General features: G+C 38.8%; 3 protein-coding genes and 2 pseudogenes across 3 annotated transcripts in view; 3 read left to right on the forward strand and 2 right to left on the reverse strand.

The window, feature by feature from the left end:
- Window positions 1–19,485, reverse strand: part of ktub (Tub domain-containing protein ktub) — a 208,039-nt gene that overhangs the window by 153,474 nt on the left and 35,080 nt on the right. The window lies entirely within an intron of this gene.
- Window positions 2,584–3,003, forward strand: LOC149080281 (uncharacterized; annotated as a pseudogene).
- On the forward strand, window positions 3,738–7,599 carry LOC149080282 (uncharacterized). Its single transcript, XM_089238631.1, has 2 exons — window positions 3,738–4,380; window positions 5,045–7,599. Exons 1-2 carry the CDS (start codon window positions 3,738–3,740, stop codon window positions 7,597–7,599), a joined length of 3,198 nt encoding a protein of 1,065 aa, XP_089094757.1.
- Window positions 8,230–8,922, forward strand: LOC149080283 (uncharacterized). The gene has a single exon (XM_089238633.1). The coding sequence runs from the start codon at window positions 8,230–8,232 to the stop codon at window positions 8,920–8,922; it is 693 nt and encodes a 230-aa protein (XP_089094759.1).
- Window positions 15,552–15,899, reverse strand: LOC149080284 (uncharacterized; annotated as a pseudogene).

Genomic DNA, 19,485 nt, shown 5'->3' on the forward strand with positions numbered 1-19,485 from the left:
AGGACATTGGGTTAAGAACTGCTGTAAATGGATTGCTGATGGTAAACCACCAAAACCCAGTTCAAGTCGTTCCACAAGATATCAGAGTAAGGGTGGTGGTACTGCTGCTGCTGTCAGTACGACTCTTTTGGCTGTAGATGAAGATGTTTTCGCTGCAGAAGTGAATTGTGATGATTGGTATATAGATAATGGTGCATCTAAACATGTTACCAAGAGTAGTAATTTCTTTGTAGACTTTGAAAAATTCGAATATCCGTATGGGTATAACTGTAGCAAATGGAAAAGTACTACCAGCTGTAAGGAAAGGTACAATAAAAATAATGGCCATAGTAAATGGTAGAAAACAATTTAAAAATTTACAAGATGTCTGGTACGTTCCTGATATTAGCAAGAATATGTTTTCAGTATTAGCAACACAAGACAGAAACCAGAACAGTGTATTTGAATCAACATCTAGAAAATGTTATCTGAAAATTAATGGCAAAGCAGTCCTTAGTGGATCACGAGATATCAGTGGTGGTCTTTTCAGAGCTGAAATTAAAGTGCTGCTACCAGAAACCCCAGTCGAAGTAAATATGGTGAGCAAGTATGATTCTCTTCTTCAGTTTTACCATGAAAGATGGGGACATCAAGATAAACAGCATGTGAAGCCATTAATGGAAAAAAAACTCAATATCAAGGTCAACATTGATAAACAGTAATGTGAAGCTTGTATCTATGGCAAGGCTCATTGTTTGAAGTTCGGCACTAGAGAGAAAGCCACAAAACCAGGAAAACTTATCTCTACAGATATATGTGGACCATTTGATGTATCTTGTAGAAAGTATCGATACTTTGCTGTTTTCAAGGACCAGTATACCAAGTTCCACTATGTTTCCTTCTTAAAGCAGAAATCAGAAGCTGTAAGTACACTAGAAGACTTTTTAGCTCGTGCCAAAAAACTTGGGGCATAAAGTTGAACAAGTATTGAGTGACAATGGTGGAGAGTTCGACAACCAAGTAGTCCAAAGAATTCTCAAGAAAAATGGAATTATTCACAGATTGACTGCACCATATACTCCTGAATAAAATGGAAGTAGCGAACAAGAGAACAGAACTCCTGTTGAGATGGCAAGAACTCTCAAGTACTCCAACAAAGAAATGAGCTTCCTGGCTTTCCTATGGGCCGAGTTTATCAATACTTCAGCTTATATTCTGAACAGGACTGGAAAATCTTCGGTTCACAATGTAAGTCCGTTTGAGCTATGGATGAAAAAGAAGCCTCGAATAAGGCATATGCGTATCATTGGGTCAGTCTGTTATGCTCATATCCCAAATCAAAGGAGAAAGAAGATGGATAAGAAAGTAACAAAGGGTTATCTTATCGGATACGATGGAGATGAAAGGTATCGCATCTATATCAAAGAAAGGCAGACAGTAATTTGCTGTCGTGATGTGTTATTTCAAGAGAAGCCCTTACAGATTGAAAATACAGTGACACTTCCAATTGAAAGAAATGATCAAAATGAAGAACTTTCAAATGAGGGAAAGTATACCCATGATGATGAATCAGAGAAAGATAGCTGTAGCTCAGAAGATGAAAATGAAGAGGCTGAAACAAACATCAGACAGCTCAGGAACAGAAATGAGTTGAAAAAGCCTGAAAGGTTTGAAGACTACATTATGTTGGGAGATGTCTTCATGGCTGATGAACCAGAAACTTATCAAGATGCAGTCAATTGTACAGACAGTACATTTTGAAAGAAAGCCATGGACTCTGAAATGAATTCCTTAAGAGAAAATTGTACATGGATTCTACAGCCATTACCTAAAGGATCAAAAGCTATACCTTGTAAGTGGGTGTATCGTATCAAGAAGAATCCAGATGGTAGTATTGACAAGTATAAAGCGAGACTTTGATTACAAGGATTCAGCCAACGTCATGGTATTGATTACAATCAAACCTTCAGTCCGGTATCCAAGTTAGGAACAATACGCTCGATAATCAGCATTGCAGCAATTGAGAAATTGCATTTGACTCAATTTGATGTCTCAACAGCATTTTTATATGGTGATCTAGAAGAAACTATCTATATGCAACAACCTGAAGGTTATAATGATGGGACAAGTAATGTGTGTAGACTCAAGCGCAGTTTTCACGGTCTTAAGCAAGCTCCTCGCTGCTGGAACAACTGTTTTGGAGATTTTTTGTTGAAACTAGGATTCAAAGCAAGTGAAGCTGATCTTTGTTTGTACATCAGAGATTATAACAACAGAAAATTACTCGTAGCGTTATATGTTGATTAGGGCCTAGTCGCAGCAACTGATCAGCAAGAAGTGGAAGATTTCATTAAACAGTTGAAAATAAAATTTAAAGTTGCCAGTAAACCAGCAACATACTTCTTAGGATTGGAAATTGAAAAGTTTTCCAATGGAAACATCAAAATTAGCCAACAAGCATATGCAAAGAAAGTGCTGAAGAAATTTGGTATGGAAAATTGTAGACCAGCTCATACACCTATTTTGATAGTGCCGTCAGAGGAAAATGGTCTTGAATCACAAGCAAATGAATCGTTTCCTCACAGAGAAGTAGTCTGAGCTATCATGTATCTTATGGTAGGCACCAGACCTGACCTAGCACACAGTGTAGGAGTTTTATCACGCAAGCTAGAGAATCCTTCAAAAGAAGATTGGGTGAAAGCCAAACATGTTCTCAGATACATTGCAAGTTCCGCAAGTAAAGGCATTATCTACAGATATAACTGCAATCCTAGAGTGTTGGAATGTTATAGTGATGCTGACTTTGGAGGATGTGAAAAGACTGGTCGCTCAACTACAGGAGTGGTGATCTTGTATGCTAGTGGAGCTATCTCATGGCTAAGTCAACGACAATCTATGGTAGCAACATCAACCACTGAAGCAGAAATTGTTGCAGCAAATGAATGCTGTGAAGAAGCAATTTGGTTGCAAAGGATGTACAAAGCAGTTGTACAACTTAAAAAAAGTTCCAGTGATCCAAATTGATAATAACGCAGCTATAAGACTCTCACAAAATCCAGAATTCCATCGCCACACAAAGCACATTAGCATTGGACGATCAGGGATAGTTTTATTTTTGTTTTCTTCCTTTTTATCGTTTATTCTCATTATTACTGTTTTGTAAGATGGCAACAGTTACGTTCAAAAACATCGTGGTAACAAGTCGCACATGTATGTAGCTCGCATGCTTTATATTTGAAGAAATTAAATCTAATTCTAAATGTCGTCTCATAATTCCGAACAAGCGACTGCGAAGCAAGCCCCGAAGAAATCAGCAGGTGCATATTGTGAAGCGCCATGAAAAATGGTCCGTCGAGAAGCCGGAGGCTCTTCGTGTGTACTTGTTTTGATTTGGAAGCCGGACAGCTGGGTGATAGGAAAGGAAACTTAGTCAACCAAAATAAGCGAGTGTTATCGGTGAGTGAACTCAAATCTTTTCCGTGGCGTTTCTGTTCGAATTAAATCGTTCTCCAATATACCGAAATCAAAATCTAGTGATATGCTCTCAGAATTCAAGCTCTGGACGAAGGAAATTCGAACGGCGGAGGAAGAGGTGTCAGCCATTTTAGAATCCAATGACGTGTATTTGTTACGGGAATTCAAGCGCGAGCTAAAAAACTTGAATCAGAATCTAGAGAGGTGCTACCGCGATATCGAATGAATCACTCGGTGAAGTGGAGTATGACGGCTACGTAGAGCTGAGACGAAAAATTCGCGAGATGACAAGTTCGGTGTCTATGGCTGAAGATAGTTTCAGCCAGCCCAGTGAAAAATCTCAGTCGAAGGACAATAATCTCAAGCTGCCAACGTTCGAGTTACTGGAGTTCAAGGGCGAGTTCGGAGGTTGGCTGAGCTTCAAGGAAATCTTCGAGGGTTCTATAGGCAACAACCCGAATTTATCAGATGTCCAGAAGTTCCAGTATCTGAAGGCGGCCCTGAAAGGTGAAGCGGCGAGATTAGTGTCAGGATTTGCGATTACGAGTGCGAGTTATTCTCAAGCGTGGAATTCTTTGAAGTCGAGATATGACAACAAGCGTGAACTCGCGTATGCACAGTGCGCCAAGATCTTCCAGCTGAAACAAGTGAAAATCGTGAATTCAAGAAACATCTTGGAACTGCTGGACACGGCGAACGAGGCAATACGAAATCTACAGTGCTTGGGACTTGAAGTAAGTGGTCTCTCTAATGTACTGTTGGTGTACTTTCTAAAACAAAAATTGGATGATAATCTAATCAAGCAGTGGGAACTAAGTCAAGGTCAAGATTATCCCGAGTATGATGAATTCATAGCTTTCCTTGAAAAACAGGCCAGGTGTCTAAAGTCTGTCCAAGATGGTCCCAGACCAAGGGAAGAGTCGAAAGGCAATTCTAGACTTGCTTTTTCCTGTACTACTCGTAAACAAGCTAATGTGTTGTGTATAGTGTGTAAACAAGATCATAATCTCAGTGATTGTAGCAAATTTAAATCCATGACATTCAACCAAGGGCGTAGCCGGGGGGGGGGGGACTTGGGGGTCTGGTCCCCCCCCCCCGAAATGTGAGAAAATGACCGAAAAAAGGGAAAAAGATGGCCAAATCCATTGTTCTGTCACTTTGGTCCCCCCCCCCCCGAACGAAATTTCTGGCTACGCCCCTGCATTCAACGACAGGTGGATTTTCGTGAAGTCAAGTAAGCTATGCTTCAATTGCTTGAGGAATAATCACTCAGCTGCAAAATGTTTGTTTACAACCCGCTGCCAGTGTTGTAAAGGAAAGCACCATACTCTCTTGCATGAATTCAAGGTACAGCCTCCTGTCGTAACACCTACGAGTGAAGAAGCAGCCGTGTCGAGCACTTTCAATGTTTCCAAAGCAAAATCAAGTCAAGTACTGTTGTCTACAGCACTCATAAATGTTCACGGGTGCCGGGGTGATTATGTAAAATGTTGAGCACTCCTGGATAGTGGTTCCCAAACATCTCTCATAACCAAGGACTGTTGCAAGAAAGTAGGAATGATACTCAAAAAATCTAAGCATTCGATTCTAGGGGTCAGTGATGAAATATGTGACGTTTCAACAGCACAAGTGAATCTGAAGTTCATCGCAAGTTGCGGCAAGGGTCAAATCCATACAACAAGAGCATTAGTTGTCGAAAAACTGTCTTCAAAAATCCCCAACTTCGAGATATCCGTTCCTGAGGGAATATTCAGTGACATTCAACTAGCCGATCCTGAATTCTACAAGTCGAGGCCGATCGATATAATTCTAGGTGCAGATGTTTTCTTCGATATTCTGGAGCCAGAACGACTCTCAATGCCTGGAGCTCCACTTGCAGTGAGGACAAAACTGGGATGGATACTGACTGGAAGGGTGCCAGCTAAGGGGACACGGCAAGGACTCGAAATTAGCTGCACTCAGACTCAGTGTTGTAGTGCCAGTGTGGACGAGATTCTCAACCGGTTCTGGGAACTGGAAGCGATTCCCGCCGAAAGAGAAGAATTGTCCGATGAAATGATGTGCCAGGAAATTTACTCTACAGATGTCAAGAGAAGTGATTCGGGATGGTATGTAGTGAGTCTGCCATTCAAATCTACAACTGCTGAGTTGGGAGAATCTAGATCCATAGCAGTCAAACGATTCAAGACACTGGAGAGACGTTTGTCAAGCCAACCCGAACTCAAAAAGAAATACGTGGACTTCATGAACGAGTACCAAGAACTGGGTCATATGGAGCTCATTCCAGAATCAAGCGTGAGTACTCATTGCACTGAGCATTTCTATATGCCGCATCATGGTGTCCTGAGAGAGCAGAGCAGCACGACTAAACTGAGGGTGGTGTACGATGCCTTGTACAAGACGTCATCAGGTATCTCACTAAATCAAATTCTGCATTCTGGTCCGAGACTCCAGGAAGATATCTTTGATGTTCTTATACGATTCAGATCGCATGCTGTTGCACTCACCGCCGACATAGAAAAGATGTTTCGACAGATTCTCGTTCAGAGGAATCACTCCGAGTTTCAACGCATAGTGTGGAGAAACGATCCAAGTGAGGAGTTGAAGGACTATAGACTGACTACAATTACTTATGGTACAACCTGTGCTCCGTTCTTGGCCATTCGAACAATTCAGCAGCTGATTCAAGATGAAGAGCAACAATTCCCAGATGTTTCAAGGATTGCATCGAAGGATTTCTACGTCGACGATTTGCTGACCGGTGCTGCAACCATCAGTGAAGCAAGGATGTTGATGAACAAAATGATAAAACTCATGCAAAGGGGAGGCTTCCAATTGAGGAAGTGGAACTCTAACATCAAGGCGGTTATGAATGACCTTCCCCCGGAACTTCAAGGTTCTACAAATCTGGTTCAATTCGGAAAAACTCCGTTCACAAAAATTCTGGGAATTCTATGGAATACATGTGTGGATACCTTCAGTGTTCAGGTTGATGAAACTTCCACAGAAATCCAGACAAAAAGACGGCTCCTATCCCAGATTGCTAAGGTTTATGATCCTCTGGGTTTTTTGAGTCCGACCACCGTGATCCTAAAAATTCTGATGCAAGGTCTGTGGAAGGATCATAGGGGTTGGGATGAACCCTTTGACGCCTCATGTCTTGTCGGATGGAGAAAAATTAGTAAGGAGTTTTCTCTCCTGAAGGACATTTCTGTTCCCAGATTTCTTATGGGGAGTACAAGGACTGTCAGGAGTATGGATATTCATGGATTTTGTGATGCATCATGTAAGGCATATTCTGCAGTTTGTTACCTTCGCACTGAGTTTACAGATGATGCAGTGAATGTAGCCTTGATATGTGCAAAGACAAAGGTTGCCCCATTGAAATCTACAACCATACCACGTCTGGAACTGTGTGGAGCAGTGTTGCTGGCTAAACTATCCGAACGAGTGAATGGAGCTTTGAATTTGAAAATCAACAACATAATTCTGTGGGCTGACTCGAAGGTTGTACTTCATTGGATAAAATCCGATCCCACTAGGTGGAGGGCATTCGTCGCAAACCGAGTGAAACAGATTCACGTATCAAGTGATCCAAATCAATGGCATCACGTTCCCGACAAGGAGAACCCAGCTGATTGTGCCTCCAGGGGGTTACCACCGTCACAGCTGAGAGAAAATTTCTTGTGGTGGAGAGGGCCAGATTGGTTAAGTGAAAGTGGCTTGGTGATACCATCCAATTCCGACCCTTCAGACCAGTTGATGGAGGATGAATCGGAATTAAAGAAGTCGGTGAATGCAACCCAATCTCACGAAATCGTGGAAGAATGGAGTTTGATCAGCAAGTATTCATCGTTTGTTAAACTTCAACGTGTTGCTGCTTGGAGTCTTCGATTCATCCACAACTGTAAATCCAAGAACAAAATCGTTGGTACACTAAGTGCTGCTGAATTAAATGATGCTACTCTAGCATTAGTTCGGATCGTGCAGAACTCAGAGTTCAAGGACGAACACAGTTTTCTTGATAAGAGAAATCCCCTTCCACCCACAAACAAATTCTTGTCACTAAGTCCATTCATCGATTCAAGGGGTTTGATACGAGTGGGTGGTAGATTGAAACATTCAGATCTTAGTACAAGTGCCTAGCATCCATTGCTCCTGCCTAAAAATCATCATCTGACATCCCTGATAGTGGAACATTTCCATCTCAAATACCTTCATGCTGGAGCTGAACTGGTTCTCTCAATGATTCGACAGCAATTCTGGATTACGTCGGGTAGAAGCACTGTAAGAAAAATACTCAACAGGTGCGTAACCTGTTACAGATTCAAGGCACGACCTGAGACGTCAATGTTGGGTAATTTACCTGCACACAGAGTCTTGCCCTGCAGACCGTTCCAAAGAACTGGTGTAGACTTTGCCGGACCGATTACAACGAAGCCGATATTGAAGAGGTCGAAGGCAGTGCCGTCTTAACGCATGGGCCCACCCGGGCACGGCCCGGGGGCCTCAAGAGAATAGGGGCCTCAGAAAAATGAGAAGTAGTTGAATTTTTCGAGAATTTGCCAGGTAGGGCCTCAGAAAAATCACTTGGCCCGGGGGCCCGTGATGCTCTTAAGACGGCCCTGGTCGAAGGTTCGACTCAAGTCATACTTAGCGTTGTTTGTATGCTTCACAACAAAGGCAATTCACATTGAAATAGTGTCAGAGCTAAGTACTGCAGCTTTCCTTGCAGCATTTAGAAGATTCATATCCAGAAGAGGGAAACCCACAGATATGTATTCGGACAATGCAACCAACTTCAAGGGTGCTGCCAATTATTTAAAGGTGCAGTTCGATTTCTGTAAATCTCAAGATGTACAGAAAGTTATCTCTGAAGAAAAAATCAATTGGCACTTCATTCCTCCGTTATCACCTCACTTTGGTGGACTGTGGGAATCCAACATCAAATGTTTAAAGCGTCATCTGTTGAAAACGTGCAAGGGAACTGCTCTCACTTATGAGCAATTAACTACTCTGACTGTCCAGATTGAAGCTTGCATGAATTCAAGACCCCTAACTCAACTCGGCCAAGATCCAAACGAGCTGCAAGCTTTGACTCCTGGACATTTTCTCATCGGTACTCCAATGACTGCTGTACCCGAAGGTGATGGTGAAGCATCGGGAAGTCTACAAGCCAAATGGGCCAAGATACAAAAATTGCAAAAGGATTTCTGGAATCGATGGTCCAGGGAATATTTGACCAGTCTTCAACCAAGGATGAAGTGGAAACATGAAACGTCAAATATAGCAGTCGGCGATCTCGTTATCTTGAAGGAAGACACACCTCCCCTCAAGTGGCACTTGGCTCGAGTGACCCAAGTCTTTCCAGGTGACGACGGAAAGGTCAGAGTTGTGGAAATCAAGACTGTGAATGGTTTATACAAACGTTCCGTGAATCATCTATGTCGTTTGCCAGTCGATTATTGACTGTCACCTTTCTGGGGCGGGAGTATGGACGATCGGGGATCGTTTTATTTTTGTTTTCTTCCTTTTTATCGTTTATTCTCATTATTACTGTTTTGTAAGATGGCAACAGTTACGTTCAAAAACATCATGGTAACAAGTCGCACATGTATGTAGCTCGCATGCTTTATACTTGAAGAAATTAAATCTAATTCTAAATGTCGTCTCATAATTCCGAACAAGCGACTGCGAAGCAAGCCCCAAAGAAATCAGCAGGTGCATATTGTGAAGCGCCAAGCATTAAACATTTCTTCATTCGTGAAAAAGTGATGGAAGGAGAGATTGGAGTACAAAAGATCTCTACAGAGTATCAGTTGGCCGATATGATGACAAAGCCATTGCACAAGCCAAGATTAGTGACACTATCCGCTAAAATAGGACTTGTATTGCAACGGAGTTGTTTGTTTTATTAACAAGGGAAAGTGTTAGAATATTATGTTGATGGACAAACAATTTATTTATTTCTGTTTTTGGTATCTGGCAACTCATTATTAGTCAAGTATTTAGTTTCAGAGTTTTGGCAACAGAACAGAAAACATGGCTGCTCAAGTTTGAACAGCAACAGATGTTGTCTCTTCCTTTAAGTGTTTACATCTCTATTAAATATGTGTCTCTGTCTTCAATTGAATATTCTGGTTATAATTACTTACACTTACACACATAATTAGTAATAAGGATATATCAACAGATCCAAAATAATAAGAGGTTTGCATTGTTAATCACATTAGAAAAGTTCCTTCTAAGATCATTAGGTCTTGATGTTGGGATTTTGCTAATTCCATGATATTTGACGGTGAAGCCAGTGCTCTCTTAATGCATGGGCCCACCTGGCACGGCCCGGGGCCTCAGAAAAATGAGAAGTACTTGAATTTTTCAAAAATTTGCCAGGTAGAGCCTGAGAAAAATCACTTGGCCCAGGGGCCCCCATGATGCTCTTAGTGTTGATGTCGGTTAAAAAATCTATTATTTCCTGATACGGATAATTAGATGACCATATAGGAATATTATTGCCTTGGCTTGTATCACCCTTTTCGTCTTGAGTATTCATTAAACTTACCACCATTATCGTCAAAGATATGGTGGTTTCAATTTAAGTCACCATATAATTAAATAAAGAAGACTTGAAGTCAAATATACAATAGCAGTATGATGTTAAAAAAACATGGCCACGGGAAACCCCTTCCGACGTTGCTCAATGAAAACTCGCCAAACTCAGGTAACACTAATGTTAGTCACACTACACTAGGCTTGTCCTTAATCTATATTATTCAACTTCACAATTGTTAGAACCAAAATATTAATTCACAAAACAAAATGAATCCAATCACGGAGAGCAAATAACAATACGTCTGTTCATGAACTCATTCAAATGATCCATCCAAATTGTTATTGACTTGACTTGAATGATTAATGTCCTCTATACCTGCTGAGGGCTTTAGGACAATTGATAAATCACAGGCATTTTATAATAAAGCACAATGCAAAGAACTTGAATAAATAAAAAAAAATCATACAAAGAAAAAAGGAAGGAAAACAATAATAGATATTATGAAAACGAAAATAAAAAATTATGTTACAAAATCTAAGCGAACATGAAAAGGCAAAAAAAAAAACAGTTTTAACAAAATTAAATAAAAATTTATACAACTAGTATCCAAAAATAAAAATCATGTAATAATTTGAACAGGATAATATGCATATAAATATACTATAAAAATTCTCACAAAATTTCTGCATCAGATATTAAGCAAAAATAAATAAATAAATAAAACACAACAATGAAAAATAGGAATTCAAAATCTATTACAAGCTGACAGATATAATTCAAATTCATCAATTAATAATTTTGGCAAAATTTTCAAGATAGAGATCCAGTTATAATCTTGAATATTTGAGATACCAATATTTTTAAATAATCACTTTCTCTGAATGTCCCACTTGCAACATACAAACATGAAGTGATCATTTGTATCTGCAGAACTGCAAAAATCACAATTAGCCGAATGTTCCTGGTTTATTCTGAATAGATAACTTTTGGTTGGGGCTCTGTTAGCTAACAACCGGTAGAATAATGTCTCATATTTGCGTCTTGAAAAATGATGCGAAAACTTTTCAATCGATTTGAAGAAACAATCAGCCTGAAGGTATAATTTAATTGATCCCTAATGAACTGGTGAAAATGAAGTTTTCATTTGATTTGGAGCAAATTCAGAACATCTTCCACATATTCATATTCTGTAGAAGTGACAGGGTTATTAGCTGCTGAACATACTAGTTGATTAGCGATTTCATTGTATAAAATGTTTTTGTGCCCTGGTGACCAGAAAATTGATATAGACTTGGCTTTATAAGAGACATGTGCCAATGCACAAAAACTGGTTAAAATGGCAGTGAGATTTAAGATTAATTGTAGACAGTGCTGAGATGGGAGAATTACTATCTGTCAGGATCACATAATCAGTTTTTTTGGAAATAAATTTAGACGCAGCTTTGGCAATCGCCAAACACTCCGCAGAAAATACCACAATGAGCAATTATGAACCAAGGCTTGAATACAACATGAATTTTTCGCACAAAAATGCCAATGGATGTATGATTATTATTTTTTTAAGCATCTTTTGCTATTATACTGGAATCAGACCAGTGAAGTTGTCCGTACTATTTGAACAAAGGTGAAATCAAATTTGAGTCAGATGTCATTTGAAATGGGAGAGTCTGTTATGAAATCGCATTGCATAACCAATGCCGCTGTGGTGGTCGAGTGGTTATAGTGACGGACTCGCGATGCGAGGATCCGGGTTCGAACCCCACAGTGGTGGTCGGCCGAAGTTGGTTTCCTGTGGTTCCCAACTTCAAGGCGCAAATGCGAGCCGATCTCCCCGTTAAAAAGTCTCGCCACAGAGAGCAACAGTCCTACAACGATAAATCATTCAATCATAACACTTCACTCATAGTTAGAAAAACTGGTGGCAGATGGCAGCGCTACACATAACAAGCATTACAGAGAAACAAAAAACTTCACGTCAGGTTTCACTACACGCACATTCCCGCATGTACCTATTCGTTGGGGGTTCCGCGGAGGGGGGGGGGTGTATGTGTGGTGTAGCAGTAGTAGGTAGGGCCTCCAAAAAATGGCTCGGGGATCCATGATGTTCTTAAGTCAGCCACCTCATTGGGCAGTTTGCCTGTTGTGGCGTTGTATTTGTATTTGTAAATCAATATATAATAAATAATCATATTTTTGCTCTCCCAAGAGTGACTCATTAACGAGGTTTGACTGTATATATTGTATATATAATATTTTTTATTTCTCTTTTATATATTTTATTTCTTTCAGTTCTGATCAATTTCTTTCAGCAATTAAATCTTCATAAAAATGAATTTTCATTACTTATGAATAATGCACTGATTTATAAAATGCATGAATTATTCATAAATGATGAAAATAATGATAATTAGGAGAATTCATGATAATCATTTAATTATAATAATGATTATAATTGTTTAAAAATTTATAGATTCATCAGGGGGGTTCTCAGGGATGTGGCAATATCGGCCTTCCCCTTGTAAAGCACATGTAAGCATTATGAATGTAGTTAGGGCTTTCTTTCACGAATAGGCCAGACAGAGCAATGCCTATTTCCGGGACCGAAACTAGATGCTTGGTCAATCGGAGCAAGGAAGCATTTCGGCACAACTCTTTGTAATGTGTTGAAAAAGATTTTAAAAAGAAAATTTGCGCCCCTCTGGTCCGATGCCCCTACGGTCTCGGATGTACAGGAATGAGGGTCATGGCCCCCACAAGGGCAGAGCTGAAGGCTCCAGCCCAGGGGCCCCGGAACGATTATTTTTCATGCTATAAATTTACTACAGAGAGGCCAGTGAAAGGTTTGGCCTGTGGACCACCAAAGACTCAAGCCTGGGGGGGGGGGCTGCTGCAGAAAGTGGGAGCCATGCTGATGGCCATTTTAAAGCATAGTTCGGAGCCTCAAGTGCAAAGAAGGTCTTCTATGCAGATCCGCCCTTAGAGGTGTGCGACAGGTGCGGTTGCACTGGGCCCCACACTTACGGTAAATTATTGGGGGCTTTCACCAAGTCTTAAATTATTTCTTGCATTAATTCTTAATTTTCATCAATTGCGGAAGTATCAATTCCGTTAATTCTTAATTTTCTTGAATTAAGGAATTCCTCCCCCAGTAGTACTGAATTTTTTATCAATTCTGGAATTGTTTCTTTCATCACTTTTGGAAGTATTTTTCCCATTGGTTTTGAATTTTCGTTAATTCTGGTATTATTCCTTCCATTAATTTGGAATTTTTATCAATTCTAGATTTTTTTTCTTCCATTAACTCTAAATTTTTATCAATTCTGGAAGTATTTCTTTAATAAATCTTGGAATTATTTCTTTCGTTTATTCTGAATTTTCATTGGCATTGGAAAAATTATCCCCACAAAATATATAAAATTGGGGCAAAGGGCGTCTTAAACATGTTTGATGCCCCAAAATTGTTGAGATGCACTTAGCTCCAAAATTTTTTTTTTTGCACTGGGCCCCGCGTGTAGTAAAGGCGGCCCTGCTCCTGTGATAATGAGACTTGGTTGTATTTTTCGAGTGCAAGTAATATGATAAATTTAAAAAAAGTTAGTTACAGCGAGGTGGGTCTCCAGAAAAATCACTTTCATGGAGTGACCCCAAGATGCTTCTAATAGCTGTTAATATGATGGCCCTGATATAGCACCTCTGCTAATAAGATATAGTATTGTGATTTTCAGAAGTATGTAAATTGGTAAGAGCTGGTACTTCTACTCAGGTGTGGGCCCCATGACCTCCCACATCCTAGAGCAGGGGCCCCCAGACCAACCTTTTCACAGACCCCCTCTTATTAGTGAATTTATATCGAGGAGAAAAAAAAAATGAGAATCGTCCCAAAGCTGGAGCCCTACCCTTGTGCAGGTCATGGGACCCCATGTTTTTTGGGCCCCAAAATGTGAACAGCATCTATTCATTGACTGACGATACATATTAGACCTTAATCACAGGAGTCCCAAAAATTTAGATTTTCCTGGGGGGCCTATATGTCAGGCCCTGGCCTCAGAACAAATTTGCGGGGGCCACATGATGCTGTGCATACTGTCCTATCTGTAGTTGAGTATAATACGATTCCAAAGCATGAAATATTCATAGAAATGGAGAAGAAACCACAATATTATCCATTCTTATACACACATATAGCGCTTCGAGGAAATCGTTTTTTCTCCCGCTAAATTGCATTAGATACTAAAAATTTTCAAATCAGATCTTCTTGATAATATAGTCTGTCTGCAACATTACTTGGCATTTAAAATCAATTCGAAATTTAAGAGATGCCACCGAAGTTCAGAAAATTCTCATAGAAAAGCATTAGGCACTTGCAAAGCTGCATTAAGAGTTACTTAATTACAGCATTAACTTACAAGCGGCTTTGAGGCACTTGCAATGTTTGTGCTGAATGGAAAACGCGATAAATGCCAGGAAAAGGCAACCCGGAATCATTTGATCTTTGCCGCGTTGCCATCTCCACTAGATAATACCCACTGAGGTAACCTCTTCCAGCGAAATTCCCCTCAAAAATTTCCCTTTTGACTAAATTTTTCCCACGCATTCAGGAAAATGTGCTGCCACCTAGCGGGGAAAATACGTAATCAAGTATTTTACAATAGGAAAGTTTATTGTACTGCATTAATTTCTTTATTTTTTGCAAAAATTCTTTTGTTTGAGGAACTCTCAAAATTTCCCACAAATAATAAGAAATTTTCCACTTGAGCAAATTTTGGCCAATTTTTCCCACGAGTTAGCATCACTGCCTCCATGGCATAAACAAAAACAGTACACCGATCAGGGTATAATAACATGCGTTACAAGTGCTGCCATCTATCAGACATTATGTACACTAACATATTTCACTATTGTTATTTACGCTAACACCCCCCTTTAATTTTCAGTCTGTCTGAATTATCTTAGTGGAAATCACAGGTGACAAGTCCCAAAAGCAAAGCTTTTGATGAGCTGGTCTTGGCAGTCCTTTCATAAGTGTCTGGAATCATATCTTGACTCTGGACCATAGGCGGAGATTGACTTGGAGGTTTGGAAGTCTGGGGGGGGGGGAAGCAAGGTCATTATTGCTGGGGGGGGCACGATGATGATGATGTCAATTCATCTATATATATATACATTAGATCAGTCGACTCCACGTTTGACTCTGGGTGGGGGGGGTCAATAAGTATCCCCGTATCTCCGCCCATGCTCTGGACATATTCAAGTAGTATGTCCCCTTCTCTGATCTTGGATCTAATATGATGATGCCTTACATCAGCGGTTCTCAACCGGTGCTCCGCGGAACCCTTGGGGCTCCTTATGCACTCTCGAGGGGCTCCGCAGCCGCTCGAGGAAAATAGAAAAAAACAGTAAAATTTAAAAAATAATTATAAATATATGGAAATAGGAAAAATGAATCAGTAACTTTGATGAATAATTAAAAAATTGGCCTACGGGGCTCCGCCATAGAATTTTTTTACTCAAAAGGGCTACGCGAGTCAAAAAAGGTTGAGAACCACTACCTTACATCAATGTGTCTAGTGCGAGCACGGAATTTTGGGTTCTCGGCAGATTTTATTGCAGATTGATTGTCACAATAAATCACAGTGGATTTCTGATGTCCTTTCAATTTCAGCTCGCACATTATTCCTCTCAACCAGGCACATTCCTGAGCTGCTGAACTTGGAGACATATATTCAGCTTCGGTCGAACTGAGAGCTACGGAGTGTTGCTGTTTTGACATCCAGGTGACAGCTCCTCCTGACATCATGAATGCATATCCAGATATGGACCTTCTGGTGTCCAAACAATTTCCCCAATCTGCATCAGCATATGCAGAAAGCTCAGAGTGATCAGCTTCATACATCATTTTCATGGAAACAGTCGACTTGATGTATCGAAGAACACGTTTCGGTGCAGTCCAGTGAGCTTTCCAGGGTTGTTGTTGTGTGAAAAAAAACTTGCTTATTTATTCTTATATCTCTCTCTTTATTATAATATTATATATATTATATAATACAATATTATTATTCTTATCTTTTATTTATGCGTGCTTACAAAAAACTGATGTTTCATGCCACTTTCAAGCTCTGCAGGAAATTATACATTCAACAAATATTTACACATCCCCCAGTCTCCGTGTACTATATCTATACATCGTCTATTGTTGTGTCATCTTAATCCTGCTGTTGTTATATACGTATTTACCTTTACACACCGGTTTTGAATCCATACACACGAAAAAAAATCTATTTTTTTTAGACATCTCTTTTCCCTTCCTTATTACCGCGCATTAATGTAATCGTATCTTCCTTTTTTGGCTACTTTCTGTTCAGAGAAACCTCAAATGCATTTCGTTTAAAAAATTGATAGGATTTGTGACACACGACGGGTTAAGTCAAATTTTTTGAAGGAAGGTGCATACAGTGCATACGTATTTACTGCACGATTGCTTCTTTACGCTGTCGTTTTAATCGGATTACCGTGTTTCATTGATCAACATGTAATCTTTTTTAATCAATTTTTCAAATTTCATCGCAACCGTTGCGCGTAAAGAGCTTCAATGAAGGATGTATAAATGAGAAATTGACGTGGTGACAAGTAGAAACAGTAAAATAATAACAACGGTTCTCACACACACACAGTCAGAAATTTTTAATCGAACTAATTATTTTATAAATTGACATATAGTGGTTTCAGATTTTTTTTATTGATTATTCATCGAGTCACATTTTCATACCGATTTATAAATGTAGCAGCGAAGAGTTTTAAATTTTCTTGGGACTGCAATTGATTTTGATCGCGCTGGAATATTAATAAATTTACTTAAGCTTATTATAATATTTTGGAACGTCTTCGAAATTTATTCCAGCCTGCATGATTCGCGCAGATTTTCGTCATTTTTTCAGGTAAATTTTCATTTTGAGGCGTATTTATAATGGGCTGTTGCCCCGGGCATATTTTAGCAGAGATGAACTTCAGGCTCTCGCCGCTCTAGGCACTGCGTATTTTGCTGCCCCTTTGTGTGTGTTTGTGAGATGCTCTTATACTTCGTTTCTAATTTTTTTTTCCGAAAAATCATGCCCTTTCCCCCTCAGCTCTCAATTTTCAAAATGAAAACCACCTCTTTACTGTTTGCTTTTTTAAATATGGTTTTTCATACACACAACCCATAACATAAAGAATATGCCGTAAAAATTTTGAACTGCATTTGTTAAAGTTCATCATGACAATCTGTAACTGTGATCGATTTCATTCAGCAAGGTTATTGTGTTAATCAAGTTAATTGTGTTGCAGAATTACTGTAAAAAATTGATGCAACATGTGTGTAAATCTTCCAAAACTTCTGAACTGGAACTGGGAGAAAAAAAAATCTCATCTCAAAATTGTTTGTGATAATTTATTCATTCAAGGGATGTCACGATCCCTGAAGTGGATTTTTCAAACCTGATCTAAATATTTCATGCAATTGAAAATCAAATACAAAAAATTTCGAGTCAATCGGGGATTAATTTTTTTTTCAAAATAAAAAAAAAAAAAATTAATGAATTATAAAATGTAAATAAAACATAAACAAGAAAAAACCTTGAACGCGATTTTATCAAATTACAGTTTTTGATCTCATCAGTGAAGATTGATCATTTGATCATTTTTGTCACACCACGATTGAAAGATTGAAAAAAAAACTACTCCACCAAAAGAATTTAAAACTTTTCGGTAAAATTATCACATACGCCGATGACTCTGTAATTCTTTATTCATGTGACGTTCAATTTACATTGATATCTCAAATTGAGCAAGATCTTCTAATTATTAACGATGGGTTTGCTCAGAACGATATGAGGTAAAACCTCGGCAAAACGAAATTTATGCACTTTTGCCTCAGGGAAAGTCCCAACTCAAATCTTGTTCTCAAATCTCATGCAACAGGTTGTTTACTTCACGCTTGTAATTGTCAATGTCTAGGAGAGGTCTCATGTAAATATCTCACCTCGATATCTACGTTGATTCTAATTTGAAATGGAAATATATCTCTCTCTCTCTCTCTCTCATGTTGAATTCTCTCGAAATTTTCTTTTCCTTGTATAAGTTTTATCATTTGCGAAGAATTATTCATCACACTTTCTTGCGCTCTGTTTATTATGCCTGGGTTCATTCATCATTACAATGTGGTCTACTTACATGGGCTGCGATTATAATACTAATTATTACCAATTATAACTATATTCAATTCAAATGTCTCAAGTTTTTGGGGTACTCAACTTCAAATGACATTTCTTTATATAATAAATATATTCTCTAAACCTACGATAACTTGTCTTCTATAAAGCAATAATTTTTCTGCACAAAAACAAAAATCTTTGCCCACCCAAAATGAATGTTTCCTTGAGACGACCTCATGTGGTCTTTGAGATTCCCTCGCATAGAAAAAATATTTTTTGCAAACATTTTTTTTGCATTGCTCCTAAAATTTATAACACTTTACCTATTGAACTGCAAAATATAACACCGTTTCTTGCTTTTAAACGACGACTTCAACAATACATTGCTCTAACATATCAAATATTGAAACTTATTTTAATACCCAAGCATGAATTTATACATTTTGATTGTGTTTCACCGCAGCGATTTGCTTAATTTCTTTTTACAAATAAATATCTGTCCGCCACCTCTATTTTTTATACTCAGTACATGTATTTTCTTGATTTGCCGTTCACATATATGTATATTTTTTTCATACATGTCTTTTTCTTTCTTTTTTTTCGCATTCAACATAGCAATACTAATTTCACTAGTGACTTTTAGTTTCAGCTTCATTGTATGTTGTCAGTACAGGTAAACAAGTTACCCTTTGTCTATAACTCTTTGTCTTAACTTATATGTAACTCAGTGTATCAAAAATTACTTCAGTCTGTAATATGTTGTGCATATATATATTTTTCTCATCTTGTATAAGTGAAAGTGAATAAATTTCTTTTTGGAAAAAAAATTGAAATTTTGTGGGAATATTTATACGACGTGTTTACTAACACGTGGAACTTCGATATCTGATCATTTGTTAGAATTTGTTTAAATTTCAAAAATCTGAATTCACACACACACAGCGTTTTCTTAAAAAAATACTTCCCATGGGTTAACTTCTAAATCTAAGGTTGATTTTACTAATACGCATGACAAGTGAACAGTTCTGCAAAATTTCAGAGCTTTGGGGCAGTAGTTTTTTAATCCTCACGGATGAACTAAAGAACTGCAATCTGAAAATATCGTAAGAACAATCGCTTAAATTTGAACGTGCAACACACACGTAAGGGTGTGAACATACTACGTCCGTGTTTCCGATCCAGGTAGTGGGCGTAGTTTACTCGTGCCGGGAGGGTGCTCATAGTGCGAGCCGGTTTTCCGCTGCTGCACTTTATACTGTATATATTTTTTTTACTCGTCAAACAGGCGGG

The sequence above is a fragment of the Pholcus phalangioides genome, unplaced genomic scaffold (genome assembly GCF_987345545.1).
Source record: "Pholcus phalangioides strain wild (caught in Gottingen) unplaced genomic scaffold, Ppha-v1.0 ptg000011l_1, whole genome shotgun sequence".
Classification (NCBI taxonomy): Eukaryota; Metazoa; Arthropoda; class Arachnida; order Araneae; family Pholcidae; genus Pholcus; species Pholcus phalangioides.